We start from the raw sequence: 20,983 nt of genomic DNA, 5'->3' as shown, positions 1-20,983 counted from the left end.
AGCAAAGCAAATAGCTGTTAGGAGACTCTATGGTGGGCTAGAACCCGTCGTCCCGGATGACCGAGCTGGTATCCCTCGCCACTGTGGGTGACCAGCTTCGGCCATCGTGATCGCGACCGCGCGGCGGGCTCCCAGCCGTCGTCCCACTGGACAGCTGGGATATGACGCGGTCCATTTGCGCGAACCCGTCGTTTCGTCCTTCGAGTGCGGCCATGCGCGTATCGTTGGTCTGACGCGACCAGCTCCGGGTTGGAGCGTTGGAAATTCCAGATAACACGCGGTCCATTTGTGCAAAGCCGTCGTTACGGCCTTCGAGGGCGGCCATACGGCTCGTGTCCTGTCGCGTTGTTTGGGGGGACCAACTTCTTTGTGGCGAGTTGCTTCTACTTCTACTTGTGCTCCGCCGGCCGCTGACATAGCTTGCCAATGAGGCCATGCTGGCGCGGCGGTGGAGCTTTTCCTCTTCTGGTACCGGGTTGGATAAGGCGCGGTCCATCTCTGAGAAACCGTCACTGCGACCCTCGACGGCAGCCATGTGTAGTTCGTCTTGCGTGATGCGGTGGTGGGTCGATTTGACAAAGAGGAGATGGCCAGAGAGCCAGTAGGTTGGGTAGCGACGACGGCCGACGTTCTGTTTTTTGTTAGAGAATACTAGCTTGAATAAACTCACGTTGATGATCATCGCCCAGCCCAGCATCAGGAGCCCACTGATGATGACAATGTACACGAGCCGCCAGGACATGGCCACGCCCGAGGGCATGACGCTGGCAATGAGTGCAGTCGCGCCACCACTGGTGTCAGCCAACTCTTCGACTCAGACTTACGGAGGGTGCGTGGTCCCCGTGACCTGCATGGCAAGTAGAGCCGCAGCCATTGCCAGTGCGCCGTTGATCCAGACGACGTGCTTGAGTCCATCATGTGACGTCGTCTCTTCGAGGTGATACCCCGTCGCGTGTCGGAAACAACGCGTGATCGCCACACTTGCAATCGCGCTAACGACTTGGCCTCCGACTAAATGCCTTGGCTGGGCCAGAGGCGAGTCGATAGTCGCAAAGGTCAGGACAGCACTCGCCCCGAAACTTGCCACAATCATAATTACGCCTTCGTCGGGGAAGCCCGCAATCATGACAATTTCAATAAGCGCAATGCCCACAAAAGACGCGATAAAGGACATGAGCCACACCTCGTACTTGAGGGGCAGGCGTGCGAACCATGTAAATGGTGGAAAGGGGAGGGGTTGGTATGGTGCTTTTGTGCCCGGTTCTCTGTACCCAAAGAAGCGGCGGACAATGGGAGGGAGGTACTCGCGCATGTCGCGGTGCCATGTGAACGGGGCATGATCCCTAACGCTGGGCGCTGGCAACGGCTTGAGAGGTGACGGCGGAGAGTATCCGTTCGTGTAGGGCGTGTCCATCGAGACGTGTCGATTGACAGCTTGCAAGGCTGGGGGAGGGCGCGCGATGCCGTTGGAAGCCATCGCGAAATGGTGATGAGGGGATGCACAGATAGAGATGGAGAGAGTTGAAGAGGAGAGCAACGTCAAAGAGTCTGTATGCACTGGCAAGGAACAGCACTGTTGCTTGCCCCAACTCTCCGTCCCGGAAATTGCGGCACACACGGCGTGACGACGGAATCTCCAGTCAGCTGACGAATGCCCGAAGAAACCAACGCGGTAGTCACCTAGCCGTCAACAACGCGTTCTCATACACCCAGTGAGCGATACTGAAATGCGTCAGCAGCAGCAGCATAGTGGGATGGCGGCAAGCGACGTGAACCGAAGATGGTAAAAACAAATAAACATGTTGTACTATCTTATCTATCAAGATTACGCAGCATCGGGGACCGAGCGTTGTTCGCCCCCAAAGCCCGAGTCAGAGCGCCTCTTTCCCTGTGTCATCTAACCTTGTATCAAGTCATGCGTCACCGCATCCCTCGCCAACGCCGCCTACGTCGTCGACACTCGTGCGCCATGCTCGTGTGCGTCCGATACTACGATACTCCGATACTCCGATGCCCCAATACTCCGATCCTCGGCTCCCGAGCTGCGCGGGGCAGGTAGGTGAGACTGGGCTTTGTTTCCCAGGAGGTGGAGGTGGCGCTGCGAGCACAGAAGATGACACATGAGCTCAGCTGAGCTCTCTTCTGGAGGTAACTTTGAGATCTGGAGATCTGAACATCTTAACATCTTGACATCTTGAGATGAGACGATGCAAACGTGAAACATCACGACCTAGGAACGGCATCTCCGGACCCATTCGTCTTCTGCTTTTCACCATTCCACGTCTTTCCTGGTTGTCACAACCCAGTTTCCTGTCGTCACAACCCAGTTTCCTTGTCGTCACACGTCACATAGGCACCAGACTGAGCATGCGCGAGAGAGTCGTACCGTCTGCGCTCTGCAGGGCAAGATGCCTAGGCGTAGACTACATAGCATGAGGTTGCACAGATACAGTGAGATTCATAACAAGTATTGACTTGCCTGAACGCTACACTGACCCACTGACTCGTGTGATGACCACGAAAAGAGCGTCGGGTAACACTGGGGGACGCCCATGGACCGCCAAGACAAGCGACGGTCTGATCCCTCATTTTGTCGTCACCTCTGATCCCTCACTTTGTCGTCACCTCAAACCAGGCCGAACTGACATTATCGATTTTAAAAGCTAAGCAAGAAGTCGTGATAAAGACGGGCACAATCGCAGAGGCAACGGTGATATGTGGCCTCACTTGAGCCGACATCCTCCCGCGCGCTGCTCATTCGTGGTGGCTCTCCAATGCGAGGGATTGTAAAAGGCAGGGTATGCTGTCCGCCAGGCGGACTCGGACACCGCCCGGTCGCCATACGTCCGGCCTGTGCTAACCGCGGGCCAGCTGATCATAGACGCCAATGTACTCGGGCTGCCGAGCAGAGACACAGCCACGCCAGACCGGTTCCGCCGCCGCCACGCCCATCTGGAGTGAGCAGCCGAGGACGATAGGCACTGGACGGGGATTTGCCAAGTGCGGAGGACCGATGCTGTAGTTTGAAAACTCACCCAAAGAGCCATGGCTACGTCTGCCCACCGCCAAGTTCCGTTGCTGGCAGGGAAGGCGGCTGCTATGCAGAGCAAACTGCATGACCCGATCCGAAGGAGGAATGTCCAGATCAAGTTCTCTCCTCCGCGGACAAAGAGCTGCCAGGCCGAGTGGCAAAGGACTGAGAGCAGGGCCAAGAGCTCGGCCCAGAATGTACCTGTACGAGCCAACTCTGTTGATGAGAACAGGACATTGACGAGGGGCAAGGAAGACTCGCTCGGGGCAAGGAAGACTCACTCGGGGCAAGGAAGACTCACTCGGGGCAAGGAAGACTCACTCGGGGCAAGGAAGACTCACTCGGGGCAAGGAAGACTCACTCGGGGCAAGGGCCAACCAGATGATGAGGGCGAGGAAGCAACCCATCAGAAGAAGCACGTGGGACCAGATTTGAGATGTTGGAGGTGGGTCATGGAGGCTGCCGGGTGGAACGAGGGTGGGTGCCGAGGAGAGAGTAGAGGGTGGATAAGTGGGAGTGGCGCGGTTGGGGTGGTATACGGGCCGGAGGGGTGTCCGGGGGAAGGGGAGGGGCCTGGGGAGTAAAGGGAGGGGAGGGAGGAGTTGGGGTTGGGTAGGGAGTGGTCTGGGGGTTGTAGGGAGGGGTCTGGGGGGCATGGTGGGGGTGTCTTCGAGAAGGGACCGTGATGGGGTATGGAGGTAAGGTTGGTACAGGTGACAATGAGAGGAGAAGAGTGAGAGGGTGATGAGTTATAAACATATTGGGAGGTGGGAGGGAAGGTGTTTGATTCATCTCAATGTGTCTTGTTGAGCTACGAGTTACACACAAAGTCAATGCGAGCGAGTGTGGCGGGTTAGCGGAGTGGCAGATCGACAGCCTCGCAACGGTGACGGGGATAAGTTTAGCCACGAGTTTGCATGACCTGTTGTGTCGTCTTGATGTTGATACTAGGCCTAGCAGCTCGTCTACCCAGTCGTGTCTCGAGTTGCTGTGGGAGACACGAGTTGTGATCCATCAGAGTCTCAATAATCACAAGTCGACGAAATGCAGTGGGCACACGATATATATCTTGATTCGTCACGTTTTGTGACAAGAGAGTGGATCAAGATGATCGGGCCCCGCCTTCCGGCCTTCCGGTCTATTACAAAGTAGCCGGCTCAGTCCCTTATTGGCTCGGCTTTGAATGATAACCAAAGCGGTCATCACCGAAGGTGTGTCTAACCGGAAGACAGTCCCGTACAAGTAGCTCGAGGCCTATTCTTGTTCCCCATCCCCCACAGACTATTCCCTTCCCCACACTTACAATGGCCCAGCCTCGCCAGCTCACCATCGCCGAATGTGAGCCCAGCCAGACGAGGGACTGGACTGACGACAGGCGACGCGGCCGTGACGCGTAAAGGCGGTCCGTTTGAGATGGAGGCGATCATGCATAATGGCGTCGAGGAAAAGTTCTGGATCCACGTATGTTCCCCTTCCCAACGGTCAATCTGACGCAAAGGGCATGAAGACGATGCGTGAGATGATCCTCGACGGTCTTCCGAAAGGTGGCGACATGGTTATGGTGAATGCGCCCGTCCCCGAGCCTGGCCCCAAGGAACACCGTATCGACACGACATTCAACGAGGTATGGGACCGGTCGTGTAATCTGGCCGTATGGCTGCGCGGCCACGGGGTCCGCAAGGGGTCGTTCGTCGGTTTGATCGGATACAATTCGGTCGAGTGGATCGTGAGCTCGTGTGCTATCCAGCTTCTTGGGGCTGTTCCCGTCATGGTCAATGCTGCACTGCAGCCGGAACCGTTCGCCCACTGCCTGAATATCACGAATCCCGTGGTGGTACTTTGCGATGCTGTTAGCGCCGTCATGTTCGGCAAGATACAGGGACAACTCAAGAATGTCGGTCCGGCATTTAGCTACAATGAGACGGCGTGGTTGGACAAACACTGCCCCGTGCCGGTTATCGACTTGAGTGCTCTCACAGCGAGTAAGGAAGATGTGGAGTGTATCAAAAGTGGCGACGGGCTGGGTCTGCATGATTTGGGACCAGAGAGCGACGGTGTCATCTTCTTCACTAGTGGGACGACAGGTTCCCCAAAGGCCGTGCTCTCCAACCAGCGGGCGGCGCTGCATAACCTCCACTCTGCCAAGTTTAGTGAGTTGCGATTCGGGGCATGTGGGGTATCATGCGGGGCCAAAGTCTAAGCATGGGGGCAGGGACGTCTGTTGACCCCAGTGATGGCACGCGCGGCCATGCGCATGGGCGCACCGGCCGACATGGCGATCGAGTTCGCCATGACCCCGCCTGAGAAACAGAGCGTCGGTTTACTCTGCATCCCTCTCTTCCACGCCACGGCTGGCGAAGGCTGGCTGCAGAAAATCATCCACTTCAACCAGAAACTTGTTCTGCTCCGCCGCTGGAACGTCGACGACGCCGTCAAGGCTTGTGTCGATTACGGCTGCGGTGTAATCGGTGGCGTCCCTGCCGTCGTCGTGGCCCTTATCCAACATCCCGACCTCCCTGCCTCCCACAAGTTCGAGAGCACGCTCAATGGCGGTGCGGCCAGTCCAGCCCGCCTGGCCAACGACCTCCGTTCCCGATGGCCCGACATGAGTATCGCCGTTGGATGGGGCATGACCGAGACGAATGCTCTTACCACCGCTATTGTGGGAGACGACTACGTTGCCAAGCCAAATAGTGCCGGGTGGCCACTACCTATTGTGGACATCAAGATTGTTGATCCAGTAACCAAGGCCGAGTTACCGCGTAATACCGTGGGATTAATTCTTTCTCGTGGACCAAATAACATGACGTGTTACTACAACAACCCGAGTGAGTTAGCCCCCCAGAAAAAGGCTAATGTCCAGAAGCAACTCGCGAAACCCTCGTCGACGGATACGTCGACACGGGCGATGCAGGGTACCTCGACGATGATGGGGTCATGTTCATCTCGGACCGCCTGAAGGACATCATCATCCGTGGCGGCGAGAACATTGCATCGGAAGAGATCGAGAATGCCATCTACGCCGACGACCGGGTCGCCGAGGCGGCGGCCGTCCCCGTTCCAGACGATATGCTTGGCGAACTCGTGGCCGTGGCCGTCAGTTTACGGCCGGGGTGCACTGCCACCGCGGCACAGATTAGGGAGGCCGTGCATTCTCGCGTGAGGCCGCATGCGCGGCCGGCCTTTGTTTGGGTCTCGGATGAGGTCCTGCCACGCAACGTTAATGGTAAGCTTGTCAAGGCAGAGATTAAGAAGATCGTGGGCGAGCTGTATGCCAGGCACCTCGAGAGGGCTAAGATGTAGAGGCTAAGATGTAGAGTTTGGGTGTATGTCGGATGTATCTGGTCTGAAGCAGAGGTCAAGGCGCAGCATTCCCTCCGGTGCGGCGTCGTACACCATTCGCATACCACGCGCGTTTGAGTATACTCGGATGGAACGGATGCAGAGTTTGTCACATTGGCATCTCCGTGATCAGTCTTCAACTTTAGCGAGCTACTCCCGCAGTGCCCGTTATCCTGAGGTCACCCGGTCGTCACGTCCCGTTGTACCGTGACGGAGTACGCAATTCATTTCCTGCCTAGCCCTAACCAATTCATCTTACAGACGCGCTAGTTAATTGCCTGTGACCTGACGTCGCGTCGACCTCTCCCCTCCCTCTCCCTCAAGTGGCACATCGCATCATTCACAAATTGCATCAGGATACAGCAGGCTACTTGCTATACAGTGGGCCGGTACATTAAGCGGCCAATATGTCGGTATGTATGTGTGTGGACATATAGACAGGGTTCTCGTGTAACTAAGTTATCGTGTCTAAGTTATCGTGTAATGGGCTGGATCGCGGCCAGGCCGGTCGACATGTCGATGAGTTTGGTGCGCCGCTTCTCTGCGCGGTGTGGTGCAGCGCCATTCGCGACGCGGCGGATCGCCTCGCCGACGTGCCGCTCGCAGAAGCGTTCGCCCGCGACGTCATAGTACTCGGCCATGTTCTCGCGGCACGACTGGGCGCCACTCACCCCACCGCGGTGGTCGCAGCGCAGGTGGCCAGGGTGGAAGCGCTGGTCCCCGGCGGGACTGGGAGCGAGGATACATGCGCCCTCGATGGGCTTCCGACAACTCGACGCGGCACACAGCGTACCGGCCTCTTCGGCATAGTGGTACTGGCACCAGGGACGGCCCTTGTGCACGTAGAAGTCATCGCATTCAAACGGGCTGTCGCAGCGCGTGCAGGTGAAGCAAGCGCGGTGCCACTTACCACGCAGCTGGCCGTCGGAAGATGACACCGCGCTCTTCTCGATGGGAAGCTTGCAGCGCCGGCAGGCGGGGAGGTACATCTTCTTCCAGTCGGCCTCGCACAGCACGATGCCGTCGCGCTCGACATAGCGCCGTAGTCCCCCGACAGCCTCGCCGCACTTCTGGCACGTGCGCTTCGGGCGCGATGAGGGAGGCGAGGAGGAGAGGGGCGGCTCGGTGCGCGAACGGTGTGGAGTCATGGACTGGGGAATACGAGGTGGAGTCATGGACTGGGGAATACGAGGTGGAGTCATTGACTGGGGAATACGGGGTGGGTCGAGCTCACGCGCGGGAAGCGATGGGGAGCGGAACGCGTTGGCTGGAGTGACAGTGGACGCCGAACTTGAGCGGGGGAGATGGTTCGCGCTCATGGGGTTGAGTGTGCCCCACACAATGCGATCGCCCTCGTCCTCCTCTTCCTCCTCGCCAATCTCTGCTAACGAGATTGGCAGACTGGTGTCATTGGTGAGCTTTGGGCTTTCAAAGTATGACTTGGCGGGCGGATCCACAGATGATAATCCCTCCCAACTTGGCGAGGGCGTCATGACCATCTCGTCTTGCGAGCTTCCGGCGTCTGGTGATGGGCCGTAGTGCGAGGACGCGGTCGAGTCGATACTCCCGTCCGTGGGATAACGACGGTGGTTGTACTCGATGCGCTGGAACGGGTCGTCCTCGTCAGGCTCGCTCTGAGCCCAGGGAAGGGCGGAAGGCTCGCCTGCAGACGTAACGCTCTGGTTGTCACTTTCGGCCCGGGGCGAATAGATCGAGCCATGAGTCTGGTCGCTCTTGGACCCGATAAGTGCCTGGTACTTGTCGAAGAATGGGCGGAGGTCCTGGCTCTTTGAGCTCTGCGAGCTCCCGCTGCGTTCGAGCTGGGCACGCGAAGCCGCGCGCACTTCTTCTGCACGCGAACCTGAACGCGAAGGTCCGGCACGCGAAGCAGACCGGTAATCCTCAGCACGAGAGCCGGCGCGGGCATCGTTGCGAGAAGCTGAACGGCTGTCTGCACGTGATGCTGAGTGATACTCGTCTGCGCGCGACATAGCACCCTCGCGCGAGCGCGTACGCTCGTGTCGGGCGCGCTCGGCAAGAGGTGCACTAGGCAGGATGACTGGCTCCTTCTGCGACGGCCCGCGGTGAGAGCGAGCGTTAGGCCCAGTGGTGGTCATTAAGGGCCCAGCGGATCGCGGTGATGGCAAGGACTGGTACGGCTTGGGGACAGGCATGGGCGGGCTGTCACCCGGCGGAGAAGATGATTGCACGTCCTGGTCGGCCTCGAAGTTGTGTCCGCTGCCGGCGGCTAAGGCGACACCGGCACGGACGCTCCAAGCGGCGGCCGCGAACGCGCGTCTTCCAACGCCAGCCATTCCTGCGTTACCGCCAGACGTGGTATCCGGCATGGCCGGGACAACTGGAGAGCGCATGTCGGGGTAACGCCCCAGGCCGTCCGACATGGGAGTACGTGGCTCGGCATGACCGAGGCGGGTTGGGCACACTAAAGGGCTAAAGTCGCTGCGGAGAGGTGGAGGTGGAGGGGATTTGGCTCGCTGCGATGTTTGTGCGAGACCGCTGCTGACCATGGGCTTGTTGGCCTTATGCCTTGGTGGGAGAGGGGCGCAGACGTGCTCGCCGAGTGAGTTGAGAGGGATCTCGCTAGCGCATGAGCTGCACTTGACGGTTGGAAGGACGACGGAGGCTCGTTCCATGCCTGCTGATGGGCGGTGAGCGAGGAGTGACATGGGCTGGTGTTAGATAAAGTGTTCAGAGGTGATGAGTGTGATGTGGATAATGAAGCGAGACGAAGAGCAAGGCAAAGTAGCAAAGTGGGTGACTCGGGGGTTCGTGCAGACGGAGACGCGAGGTGTTGTTGGGTCTGGCATAGTGCTGCCAACTGATGGCGCCAGACGACAGACGCTCAGTGACCCCCAGTTGTGTCCGTCAGACGGTCCATGCAACAACAAAGGACCAAGCGCGTCACGGAGACCACTACGGACGCCGCCACATGCCCATCCACCCAGGGGAAGATGACAGGGTGCCGCGGCATGCACATGGGCAAGGGCGCGCCATCACGATGCCGGCAGGTGGTCCGAGCGCGGTTTCAAACAAACATCAACTCACTGATCGATGGATATGCGACAACGAGGAATACGAATGGGGCGTGGACGGGGGCGTAGATGAGGCGTGGCTTGTGCACAAAGGTCGATGCGTTGGAGGGCTGTGCGTTGACGAGTTCTCGAAGCGCACGATTGTCGTTGGATAAGACGCGAGGGGTGGGGCGTTTGGGGGGAAGGTCTGATGATGGGCCTGGGTCTGGGCTGGGGTTGGGTTGAGTAGTGGCTCGGGCGTGGCTCGGGAGTGGCTCGAGCGATGGGGACACGAGGGGTACGGTCGTTGAATTAAATGGGCACAGACATGCGCGTGATGGCGAGTTGGATGGGGAAGAAGGTTGGAGGCGGGGTGGGTGGAGAGGAAGGCAAGAAGATGTGGGTTAGGTAGGCGTTAACGAGTGTGGGTGGTTGAGACAAAGGAGTGACGAAGAGAGTGATGTGAGAAATCCAAGGAGAGGATGCAAGTGGTTACAGTACAGTCACCGGGGGGGAGAAAGGTAGTGAATGGGTTATGGTGAGACTGATGAGAGCAAGGAGGAAGGAGCAGGGAGCAAGGAGCCAGGAGCAAGGAGCCAGGAGCAAGGAGCAAGGACTATACTGTAGATCGAGTGAGAAATGGGTAAAAGGCTATCAACCCTCTGCTAAGGCTCAGGTACCAACCGGCACCTGGTATCAAGCATTCCCCCTCTCTCTCTCTTTCTCTCTTCATGTTCCTCTTCCTCTCTCATCTTACCTCGTGCATAAACCCTCCCGTCGGGAATGTAATTCCCCATCCATCGGACCGTGCATTATCCTGCATGAGAGCTTGTCACGCTAACTAGGTGCTACTCTAGGTACTACTGGTACTAGTGTTCCGTTTTTCCTGCAGACCCAGTTTTATCGCATGTTACTGGTTCCCTCACTCTCTTCCTCTTTCTCCGGCATTCACCAGACGCGTCGACAAAGGGTTTATGGGGGTTTATTACGGAAGCCACAGGGTTATTACGGTCATTAGGGTCATCAGGGATTCTTTCGAATCGCGTCCAGTATGGTCTTTTCAACCTCAAAGCAGAGAACAATGTCAGGGTAGCCTTCGGCTGTTCCGTTTCTCCCCCCCAACCCTGCACTTTGAGCCGGTAAAGATCATGGATTATGAGATATAACATTGTCCATAGTACTCTGTTGAGTAAACAGTCGAGTATGAAACAAAGCGGCATGACGAGATGTTAAGAGTGTTAAGATGTTTGGACGTTTGAGAATGCGGACATGTTTTTTAGGGGGGTTATCATGTAAACAAAGACTTGCAACATAGAGATAGATGCGCGGTCAAGCTACCCGTGTTGAGCAAGTGTGTTCACAAATTCCATCTTGAAAGAAATAGAGTGATGCAAGCTAGGTTCAAGCTGGAGGGCAATGCCAAGCCCGAGCCCGTCGCCAAAGTTTGAACAGCACGCCCATTGAAACTCGCACATGAATCTCGCAGGGAATACAAGCTCAGACTCAATACTTCTTCAAGCACCGTCACTCACCTCGCCACCTTGCCTCTTTGTCACCTTTCCACCTTGCACCTTGCCGCTTCGAGGTACCGTGGCCGCGGGAACGGAAAGACCAAGTCTATTGGACATGCATCCTAGCTGCCAAGCTGCCCATTGGCCCACGCTAGCCATCTAATCTACCGTCGACACACTCCTGGTTTTGGCGCTAGTTGCAGACGCGTCGCCATCATCAGCCACCTACTCCTCGCGTGCACGCACTCTGATGCCCGTGTTTACCATGTTCAAAACTCTTAAAGCGCTTCGATGAGCAAGGTCTACGACGCACTATCACGCACTATCCCACTGATCCCGAATGCAGTAGTCGACGCAGAGACATGTGCATGTTCTTTCCATTCGCCGCACGCACCGCGCATAGGTACAGAGTTAGTGGCGGTGGTAGGGTCATGTACCAACTTGAGATTGTTGGGGATAAACACTCCACGCCACTTCTCGCGTACCTTCGTCACTGTGACACGTCTGCTCTACGAGCGACAGACATAGATTCTACCACGACATCATTCTTTTTCCGCCCCCCATACGCCCACAGCCCCATCCTCTGCGCCCGACAGCATCGTTCCCCCCAGCGCGCGAACATCAAACACTGCACCTGCGCCATGTCCCGCAAGCGCCTTGAATGGCCGTACAGTCGTCGCGCTCGGGACCGAGGGGGACGTGCCGAAGCGCGGCATTGCGGCGGTGGCTGGGCCGCGGGGGAGGGTTGGCGCGCGCGCCGGGTGGATGTGGCTGCTGACAGTCTGGAAGACTGAGCTGGGCGTGAGGATAGGCGGCGAACTGTTAGATAGAGACGAGGTTTCCGACACGTCCGAACCCTCCCGCTCCCAGAGGTAGACTAGGCCGTCTTCCGAGCCGGACGCGATCAGAGTGGACGACGCGTTCGCAAAAGAACACCGGATCAGGTTCTTGGACGTGTTCTGGTGGCCCGTGTAGCGGTAGATGTTGCGTTGCTGCGGTTAGCTTTGGTTGGACGGGGCCTACCATTCGCAGATCCCAGAGACGGATCGAGTTGTCCTTGCATCCCGCGAGGAGGTATTTTCCATCGTGAGCGAATTCGACGCTCGAAATCTCGCCGAGATGCGCCGTCATTGTCTGCGTGCACACCCCGCCTACCGCATCCCACAACCGGATATGCTTGTCCTTACTCCCACTCGCAATGACCTTGCCTGCCGGGTCGAACGCGACCGCCAGCGTGCTCTGGGCGTGTCCTGAGAATGTACGGATTAAGCGGTCAGCCTCGACGTCCCAAAGTCGCAGGATCTTGTCATAACACGCCGCCACGACCCGGTCTTCCCGCCCCGGCTGCCAGCGCACGCTGTACACGTCCCCTCCGTCGCCGACCAATACCGATGCACATTCTCCATCGGCTGTCCACACTCGCACCGTCCCATCGCCCGAGCCGCTCGCAATAAACGACCCCTCGGGCGAGGGCGCAACGTCCCACACACGGCTCTGGTGGGCGTTGAGGACACGCTCCGTCTCTCCCGAGTGGATGTTGAAGATACGTAGTGTCGTGTCGCTGCTCCCGCTGATACCCCGGCCATCGTGGAGGAACGCGACACATTTGATGTTTGCGCGGTGGCCTCTGATCAACCGCTCCAATCTTGTCGGTACGGATGGTGACGAGTAGTCGGTCAACAGGCTCTGGAGCTGCCACGGTCCCTGACCGCGGCCACGCGCCCCGTCGACCTGCCATGCTGTGGCCTGACGGAGAAGTGTGACGAGGCGGTCCCGCGGCACAGGCCGACTGGGAATAGCGTCTCCGGCGATGGCGTGGGCATTCACCCGTGCCGCGTCCGTGAGCTCGCGCCACATATTGACAAGGCGTTCGCGTTCGGGTCCAGCGCCTGCCCAGTCCCTCAAACCTGGCGCGTCGTGTACTGTTGAAGCGGAGGTCAGGTACGCAAGAGAGTAGAAGTCGTAAGGAACCGGCTGGTAGTGCTCGAGTGGCTTGAGACGCTTCTGGAGGAGGTTGAATGCCTTCTGGCTCTCGCGGTTGTCGATGTACTCGAGGAACTGCTGGCGATAGCACATGTAGAGGAAGGCCCTCTGGCTCTGCTGGCCCAGGAGGCCGGGAGCCGTTAAAAGCCCTTCAAGAGCGGGGAAATTGCCATCTGGTGTTAACTTGGGGACATGGGTGCAGAGTGTGCGGAGTGGACAAGATGAGTGGCCGAAAGCGAAGCACACGAGGCTGGCCAAGCAGCGCAGTTGATTCAAGCGCTCTCCCACTCGCGAGCTGCACCATCTGAAGCTCGCAGCTCGCAGACGTCTTTCTCCACCCACCACTCACCAAGAATAGCCTTCTCGACCGCCTCAATCTCCTGCCGCACGACCTCGTCCCGCGCCGGCCCTATCTCGGTCGCCAGCGCGTCCGCTAACCGGGGATGCCGGGACGCGAGGTACTCTGCGATGAGGAGGCTGATTTCCTGCTATCAGCGTTGCTGAGCAGCGAAGCTGTCGGTAGGAGAGGCCAACACGGTCAATACGGTGGGAAGGCGCGTGAGAGGAGGAGGGGAGAGAAAGGTGTTTGCTCCGTTCGCAGCCTCCCCCTCCCCCCTACCCCCTCTTACCTCCCTCCTCTCTTCCTCCCCCGCCCCCTCCCTCCTCTCTTCCTCCCCCTCCCCCACCCCCACATCACTTTCCCCACCTTCCCAGCGCCCTTGAGCACAACAACCTCCCCCGCCCCCCACCCGGGTCTCGCCCTCGGCCCCACTCACATGGTCCACACCGTTCGGCAACGCTACGTCGTCGAGGTTCACTGGCGCCTTCTCCCTCTGCCGCGGCGAAAGTCTTCTGTCAGCATGTCCGAACGCAGACATACCGCCCATTCTCAGCCGTACTGGATGTAGCGCTGAGCGCGTCTTGTGAGGTTGACATGGATGTAGTGTTGGTGAGTTTGAGGAACAGAGAGTTCGGATGATGACGCCGGCATGTCAATGTTGGCAGGAGTCATTTGGTGCCTGAATGGCCATCACCTCCGCTCAAATGTCTGATCCAATCCTCACCACTCATCACGCACGTTCTATCAACCAAAACGAACTTTGGAGCGAGCGCACTGGACACCATATGCAATTATAAATATACCATCTAGCGGTCTATGCTACATTCTACGAGACTAGAGACTCCTTCCGAAATGGGATGGCTCTTCACGCTCTGGGTCAAAGTCGAAGCTCGGCCGCTGAATCGTCACTTCCGGTACGGTGAGAGGCGGTAACTGAGGCGCGACGCTCACGCTCGTCATGGCCGTGTGGTACGTCACCACCGTCGAGGACATGCCGACGCTCGACGGCGCTCCCACACTCGAAGGTGCGGCCGAGGTGGGCCCGAACACGTCACTGCCCGTGTGTTCTAGGGCCGGGCCTTTGAGTCGCGACGACGGGACGTCCGAGTGGGCTCGGGAACGCCCGAATCCCGGCTGCGGGATCGGCGAGACCGCCTGGCGCGCCGACGCACTGGGACTCGGCATGCCTGACGAAGGGGCGGCTGATGCACCCATGTTAGACGGAGCGATGCCGGAAACTGAGGTGACAGTGTTGGAGCGGGAGCGGCAGGCACGGCCGCCGTTTGCGCTGAGGGCGTAGGTGAAGCTCGAGCCTGAGACCGAGACGTAGCTCGAGGTCGTGAAGCCACGGGCACGGGTGACGCGCGCTGGCGTTGACGAGTCGGGAGGCGGGAGGCAGTCGCACACGTTGCACGTGAGCGGCGGGCGGGCGATCGAGCTGGAACGAGAGCGCGTCCGACGTAGCGGCGGCTGGAGCACCTCTGAGTTGGACTCGCCGACGCGGAAGTGCGCGGGCGTGCTATGTCCAGTCGTGGCGAGACGCGTGGGCTTTGGCCTGGTCATGGGTGATGGAGGAGCGGGGCCGTCAGGTGTAGGCGTAGCGGCACCTTCGGATAGCGCATCGTCGTCCTCCTCCGCAATGGGAGGGACCGAGGCAGTCGACAGGTTGTATACCTTGGGCTCCTTGCCCTCGACGGACCCCTCTTCGTCAACCGGGACGACGAGTAAGTGATGCTCGGACTGAGCGCCGAGTGCAATCATAGCGATGATCGGGTTCGAGTACAGCCCGTACAGGCCTCCGTAGACACCCTTGATCGCCTGGGGCGCCCACCTGTTGCCCATGTTCTCTGTGCCGTAGATCGGGCCCAGAATGACAATCGCGAGACACCAAATAGGGAAACCGAGGATGATGCCCAGGCCAGCGCCCTGCAAAGCAGTCCAGAGGAGACGGCCCCACCAGTTCTTGAACCCGGGGCGCGAGAGAAGCATGTTGCGTTCCGTGCCCTCAAAGATGAAGCGGATAAGCATCCAGAAATAAAACGATATCCCGCCGCTCTGCGGGTGGCTCTTGTTGTCGAGCTCTTCTTCGCCAGGAGCCGCGTGTTTGCGCTTAAAGATGCGGTCCAGGAAAATGCGCGGGTCCGGAAGGTGCTCAACGTGCGGGTACACGAATGGTAAGGGTGGAATCATGCCGTTATGCAAGTCGGTGTGCACGAGCGTCGAGGTGATGAGCATCGACATGGCCGTCTGAATGATGGGCGTCACACCGAGGTCGCCTGCTGTCAACTTTGGGCTTCTACCTATCGTATCGCAGATACTTACCGGCAATGGTATTCTTGCTGAAGACCCACATCTGCTGTTAGTGCTTGTAAACAAAGCGCGCCACAGCTGCGTGCTCACCCTAACGTCCTTCTGGGACGAATACACTGTTGTCAGCACAGGCTTTGAACGAAGCCCAAGTACTCACTTGCAATGGCAATACCAAAGTTTGCGCCGCAGTCAATGGCCATGGCGGCGACCCCTTGCATGCCTAGGATGTAGCCCCATTGTTTCCATGACAAGGGAGCTGGGAAGGGGCGGAACACTTGCTTGTGTGCGCGTTCGTGTGCGATGGTGGGTGCTGAATTTATTGAGCTCATTGTGGTTTCCGGTGATTATAGGAGAGTGTACATGAACAAGAGGGGGATGGGAGATAGCGTCGCGTCGGAGGACTCTGTGGTAGCCTGAACATGTGAACATGGGCCGACCATGTCATAACCCACGAACCTGTCAGCCCATGACCGAGGCCATTATCCATCTGTTCCCTATTTAGGATCATGGGTTATGTCAGTTAATGCCCTCTAATGCCCCTGTGGGTCCCATCTATAATTTGTCAAACCCGTTGTTGTCCGCGGAATCAGGGTCAACGTCACCCAGCTATTAATACTGGACTTTGGTTTAGAATCCTTTCCCCATATCCTCATGGCCTCATTGCCTCATACTCTTACGCGTTTGATATGACAATATGACAATATGCCACTTCCCTTTACGCCATACAAACGCCACCCACCTTGACACATTCCCATTGTTAGCCCACAGGCCCACAAGCGCTCCCTGTCTGTAAGCCATGGGGAAAAGGACGCGTCTCAAGTCTCACCAGTCGTCAGCTGATAATACGCGTGGTCCTGCTCATTCCACTCATCCGCTCATTCCGCTCATTCCGCTCACGCTTGTCATGATGTCAATGCCACATGAATGATCGGACAAGGGTGGAACAGGTAGCTCACTGCTCTTGGACCCCTGTGAGCATGGTGGCAACAATGAGTGCCGGATGTACGTTGCGGATATCTAACACGTGGCCTCCACCAGTCCAGTCAACCATCAACAAACCACCCATCTCTGTCAACAACCGCCACTGTTCTTGTACTCTTAACGAGTCATGATAGACCCACCTTCGTCCCCAGACATTGTTGCCATCTCTCCACCACCATCTCCGCTTTCAAGGCCTTTAAAACGGCGGCGCACCTCCGTTCCTTCCTCCTCAGCTTCCTCCTCCAAGACTTCCTCCAAGACTTCCTCCAAGCCTACCTCTTCCTCCAAGCCTTCCTCCACATCATCGTTCTCGTCCCTTCGACCTAAAACAAAAGTCGCTGTTTCTGCACCGTCCTCACGTCCCCGCGTTACCGAACGCATGGTGAGCTTAGTCGGCATACTCAACTCACACAGCTCAACACTCTCAACTCGTCAAAGAACCCGATAACACACAGCGACGCGTTCAGTCGCACCGCACACGTCCACTCCCTGTCTTCGGGCCATCAACAGCGCAACGGAGACAGGGGGTTCTGGGCTAACGCGCGGAGTGCTAATATTAGCACCGAAGGATTGAGCGAGAGCGGGACGTATTGGAGTGTGCGGACGGCCAAGGTTGAGGCACAGAGCCGCGATAAGGTTCGTCGTCCAGCTTCCTTCCTCTCATCTCTCTTGTTCCTCCCTTCCTATTTTTCCTGCACACGTCAGCCCCTTCGTTATGATTTCCACTCCCTGTTAGCTGGGCTGACAGAGTGAGCTAACCGCAGACTAAGAGCATCCTCGTCGGCTGCACTATTGCGATCAATGGGCATACTGGGCCCCTCTCAAACCTCCAGCTCCAAAACATCATCACGTCTAACGGCGGCCGCTTCGCACCCCATCTCCACGGCGGGTGTACTCACGTCGTGGCAGAGCGTTTGGCGGGAGGGAAGACGCAGAAGGTCATCGACGGACAAGGTGGGCGGGGCGCGTCCCGACGTGCCAAGGTCGTCAAAGTGCTGTGTGAGCAGCTTTGACTTCCCTTCACAGCTGACGCCAGGGGTTATCGACTCCGTTGCTGCGGGGAAGCGGCTAAGTGAGGCGGGATACATGGTCATTGAGGATCCAGTGAGCTCCCATGTATTCAACGGCGTGCTAATGTCAGTCCCAGAAAAGCCTGTTTACCACGCTGGGCATCAAGCCCAAGGCTGAGATGCGGGGAGATGTCAAGAAGGGTGAAGAGGACGAGGAGTAAGCGAGAAACTTCGGGAGATAACCAGCATTGTCCATTCTTGATCACCATGTAACAACCTCATGACCCACATTGCCCCTCCACAGTCAACTTCCCTCACTCGCGCTATGCCATATGCGTACAATGTTGTCTATACACACAAGAGCGCACGCTCTACTCGTCATCGTCGTCCTCGTCGTACGCCCGCCGAGCCTGTTTGCGCCGGTGCCTGTCGTCGTCGCTGTCGTCGTAGTCACGCGATTTTGTCTTGCGCTTCGATTTCTCCAGGGCACGGTCAAGGTCGTAGTCGTCGTCTTCGTCATCTTCCTCGTCGTTGAGCGCTGCGGAGATGGCAGGCGGTGGACTCGCCGCCTTGGGCACCTTGAACTTCTTGGGCTGCTTCTGCCGTGCCTCCTCGCAAGCATCGACCCAGCTGCCGGTCAGTCACCATCCCGAGAGGCCATGGCCGCCTTCGCCTCTCGCCCTTGTGATAGAGCGCTACACTTACTCGCAGTACACGTCAACGGCAGCTGACAGGTCTGGGGTCAGCTCCTTCCGCCATCGTGAACTTCAGCACTCACTGTTGATCGGGGTTGTGAACTTCTGTCCGCACACCTGTTGTTAGCTCGACTACACGCATACTAGCTACCTTGCAGGTCAAATGCCCGAACATGGCCGACTTGTCACTGTTATTAGTTAGGATGAGGACAATGAAGCTCACATCTTTACGTTGACAGAGTTGTCATGGTGACAAAACAGGCACTTGAAGGTGGTAGCTGGAGTCAGCTACCTCAACGCGCGTTCCAAGGCCTACGTACCCAGTGTCTCCTTTGTGCGCTTTGTCTGTGGCTTCTTTGCTGACTTGCGCTTGCCCATGGTTGTTGTGATGATGAGACTGAATAGATGAGCCATCCTTGAAATGGAATCGGATTCACGTGGGGACGGAGATTGGCCAAAACTCCGCGAGCATACGCGTTGTCCTTCGTCACCGCCATCATCCGTCATAACACAACTCTCCAACCTTCCTCTACTTGCACGACACTTTACACAATGGAGGAAATTGGCATCGACCTCAAGTTGGAGGTGAGGCCCATTAATCAGCTATAAGTTCTGGGACGAACTGACATCAGGACCCTACGCTCGCGGCACAGCTGAGTGAGAAGCAGGCGCTGTACTCGACGCTTCCAAAGAACGACGACGAGCTCTACACCACCTGGCGTAAGCTCGAGGCCCACCGCGAGTTCCTCCAGCTCCAGGAGGTGAGCTGAGGAGTTGTGATGATAGCTGACAGCAGGACTACATCCGCGACGAGACTAAGAACTTGCGGCAGGAGCTGCTCCGCGCACAGGAGGAGGTTAAGCGCATCCAGTCCGTTCCACTTGTCATCGGGCAGTTCCTTGAGGCTGTCGACGAGCGTCGCGGTATTGTTGGGAGCACGACTGGTGAGTCTCTCAGCTTGGAAATGGGACGGGCCAGCTGACAACAGGCTCCAACTACGTCGTGCGCATCCTGTCGACCCTCGACCGCGAGCTGCTCAAGCCCTCGAGCAGTGTCGCGCTGCACCGTCACTCGAATGCCTTAGTCGACATCCTCCCACCTGAGGCGGACTCGAGCATTGCCATGCTCGGTGCCGATGAGCGCCCCGACGTCAAATACTCGGACGTCGGTGGCCTCGACCAGCAGAAGCAGGAGATTCGTGAGGCGGTCGAGTTGCCCCTCGTCCAGGTGCGTAACAGCTCTGTCGGTTAAGGCACAGCTGACACCAGATGGACCTCTACCGCAAGATCGGTATTGACCCTCCCCGCGGTGTGCTGCTTTATGGTCCTCCAGGTGCGTGCAACGCTGACCCCACTGACATCAGGAACGGGTAAGACAATGTTGGTGAAGGCGGTGGCGAACGCAACGACGGCGTCGTTCATCCGTGTGGTCGGCTCCGAGTTTGTGCAGAAGTACCTTGGCGAGGTGAGTTGCTAGCTCCAGGGACCAACTGACGCCAGGGCCCGCGTATGGTCCGCGACGTGTTCCGCTTGGCACGAGAGAACTCGCCGTGCATCATCTTCATCGACGAGGTGGACGCGATTGCGACGAAGCGTTTCGATGCGCAGACCGGCTCGGACCGTGAGGTCCAGCGTATTCTCCTTGAGCTGCTCAACCAGATGGACGGCTTCGACCAGACGACCAACGTCAAGGTGCGCTGAGAAACTGGCTGCGACAGCGCGCGCTAACAGCAGGTCATCATGGCGACGAACCGTCAGGACACGCTCGACCCCGCACTGCTGCGTCCTGGACGTCTCGACCGCAAGATCGAGTTCCCAAACCCATCGCGTCGTGAACGCCGCCTCATCTTCCAGACGGTCACGAGCAAGATGAACCTCAGCCCCGATGTCGACCTCGAGGACTGTGAGCTGGAGCCTCCTGACATAGCTGACAGCAGACGTCTCGCGGCCAGACAAGCTCAGCTCGGCGGAGATTGCGGCAATTTGTCAGGCTGCCGGTCTGCAAGGTACGTCTGACCTCGTGTGCATGCACTAACGCGCAGCGGTGCGCAAGAACCGTTATGTCGTCCTGCCCGTCGACTTTGAGGAAGCATGGAAGGTGAGTGGAGGGTGCCACCTTCAACCTCCACCGGCGTTTAAATTCGCCGGGTGCGAGAATGAGTGTTTTCAAGCACCTTAAATATTCCATGTTTTGCATACTAACATTTAACAGTCCACCGTCAAGCGCTCCGAGGACCGTTTGGACTTCTGTGAGTGACAAGCTATACCCGCTTAAAGAATGAGCTAACAGCAGACCGGTAGTTTGTACATTGTCATGCAAGCATGGATACAGCAGAGCTCGCGTCTGCCTCTGGTCCTTCATCTACCTCCCTCTCTTCCCCTCCCCCCCCCCTCCCCCGCTCCGACCCCGTGTCCACCCTCATCCCGGTGGCGCGCGGCGTCTCGAGCGCAGAGCGACGGCTTGCCGTTGGCGTTTTTTTGCTATCCCTCCGCGGCGTCGCCATCTTCACGGAGACGGTACTTCACAGGCGTCGGACATCCTCGGATGCACCCGTGTCTCTTTCCTCACGACAGTTGCAGTAGCGCTAACGGGCGTGTGTGCGGTCGATACTGGTGAGTATCTCCTTGCCTTTTTTTGGTGCCTCTAGCTAACATCAGACCTCATTCTTTCTGAACGATCTTACTTACGCGACTTGGCCGTGTTTTGTATCCTCTCTATCCTCCTATTCCTCGTACTCCCCCTCCCACA

General features: G+C 57.8%; 8 protein-coding genes across 8 annotated transcripts; 3 read left to right on the top strand and 5 right to left on the bottom strand.

The window, feature by feature from the left end:
- Positions 1–37: 37 nt before the first annotated feature.
- CcaverHIS019_0100990 (uncharacterized protein) lies at positions 38–1,477 on the bottom strand (the record flags this gene model as incomplete). Its single annotated transcript, XM_060604308.1, has 4 exons — positions 38–337; positions 416–631; positions 671–791; positions 825–1,477. 4 exons carry the CDS (start codon positions 1,475–1,477, stop codon positions 38–40), a joined length of 1,290 nt encoding a protein of 429 aa, XP_060452647.1.
- A 2,858-nt stretch (positions 1,478–4,335) lies between these two features.
- Positions 4,336–6,334, top strand: CcaverHIS019_0100980 (uncharacterized protein; the record flags this gene model as incomplete). Its single annotated transcript, XM_060604297.1, has 5 exons — positions 4,336–4,369; positions 4,407–4,492; positions 4,530–5,181; positions 5,263–5,859; positions 5,895–6,334. 5 exons carry the CDS (start codon positions 4,336–4,338, stop codon positions 6,332–6,334), a joined length of 1,809 nt encoding a protein of 602 aa, XP_060452646.1.
- Positions 6,335–6,846: 512 nt separating this feature from the next.
- On the bottom strand, positions 6,847–9,027 carry CcaverHIS019_0100970 (uncharacterized protein; the record flags this gene model as incomplete). Its single annotated transcript, XM_060604286.1, has 1 exon — positions 6,847–9,027. The coding sequence occupies one exon, from the start codon at positions 9,025–9,027 to the stop codon at positions 6,847–6,849; it is 2,181 nt and encodes a 726-aa protein (XP_060452645.1).
- Positions 9,028–11,458: 2,431 nt separating this feature from the next.
- On the bottom strand, positions 11,459–13,835 carry CcaverHIS019_0100960 (uncharacterized protein; the record flags this gene model as incomplete). The annotated part of the gene is made up of 5 exons (XM_060604275.1): positions 11,459–11,908; positions 11,940–13,072; positions 13,249–13,384; positions 13,676–13,748; positions 13,780–13,835. 5 exons carry the CDS (start codon positions 13,833–13,835, stop codon positions 11,459–11,461), a joined length of 1,848 nt encoding a protein of 615 aa, XP_060452644.1.
- Positions 13,836–14,073: 238 nt separating this feature from the next.
- On the bottom strand, positions 14,074–15,878 carry CcaverHIS019_0100950 (uncharacterized protein; the record flags this gene model as incomplete). The annotated part of the gene is made up of 4 exons (XM_060604264.1): positions 14,074–15,515; positions 15,562–15,592; positions 15,640–15,665; positions 15,707–15,878. The coding sequence occupies 4 exons, from the start codon at positions 15,876–15,878 to the stop codon at positions 14,074–14,076; spliced, it is 1,671 nt and encodes a 556-aa protein (XP_060452643.1).
- A 1,031-nt stretch (positions 15,879–16,909) lies between these two features.
- On the top strand, positions 16,910–17,761 carry CcaverHIS019_0100940 (uncharacterized protein; the record flags this gene model as incomplete). Its single annotated transcript, XM_060604253.1, has 5 exons — positions 16,910–16,912; positions 16,945–17,166; positions 17,295–17,484; positions 17,567–17,634; positions 17,672–17,761. The coding sequence occupies 5 exons, from the start codon at positions 16,910–16,912 to the stop codon at positions 17,759–17,761; spliced, it is 573 nt and encodes a 190-aa protein (XP_060452642.1).
- Positions 17,762–17,911: 150 nt separating this feature from the next.
- Positions 17,912–18,613, bottom strand: CcaverHIS019_0100930 (uncharacterized protein; the record flags this gene model as incomplete). The annotated part of the gene is made up of 6 exons (XM_060604242.1): positions 17,912–18,170; positions 18,246–18,276; positions 18,319–18,352; positions 18,387–18,423; positions 18,459–18,513; positions 18,556–18,613. The coding sequence occupies 6 exons, from the start codon at positions 18,611–18,613 to the stop codon at positions 17,912–17,914; spliced, it is 474 nt and encodes a 157-aa protein (XP_060452641.1).
- A 174-nt stretch (positions 18,614–18,787) lies between these two features.
- RPT3 (uncharacterized protein) lies at positions 18,788–20,535 on the top strand (the record flags this gene model as incomplete). The annotated part of the gene is made up of 12 exons (XM_060604231.1): positions 18,788–18,820; positions 18,868–18,996; positions 19,032–19,179; positions 19,224–19,462; positions 19,504–19,567; positions 19,599–19,699; positions 19,735–19,926; positions 19,969–20,137; positions 20,172–20,240; positions 20,277–20,332; positions 20,447–20,483; positions 20,528–20,535. 12 exons carry the CDS (start codon positions 18,788–18,790, stop codon positions 20,533–20,535), a joined length of 1,245 nt encoding a protein of 414 aa, XP_060452640.1.
- Positions 20,536–20,983: the final 448 nt, after the last annotated feature.

Source organism: Cutaneotrichosporon cavernicola, assembly GCF_030864355.1.
Source record: "Cutaneotrichosporon cavernicola HIS019 DNA, chromosome: 1".
Lineage (NCBI taxonomy): Eukaryota > Fungi > Basidiomycota > Tremellomycetes > Trichosporonales > Trichosporonaceae > Cutaneotrichosporon > Cutaneotrichosporon cavernicola.
Note: the sequence above shows the minus strand (reverse complement) of the source record. Positions and strands in the feature narration are given on the sequence as shown.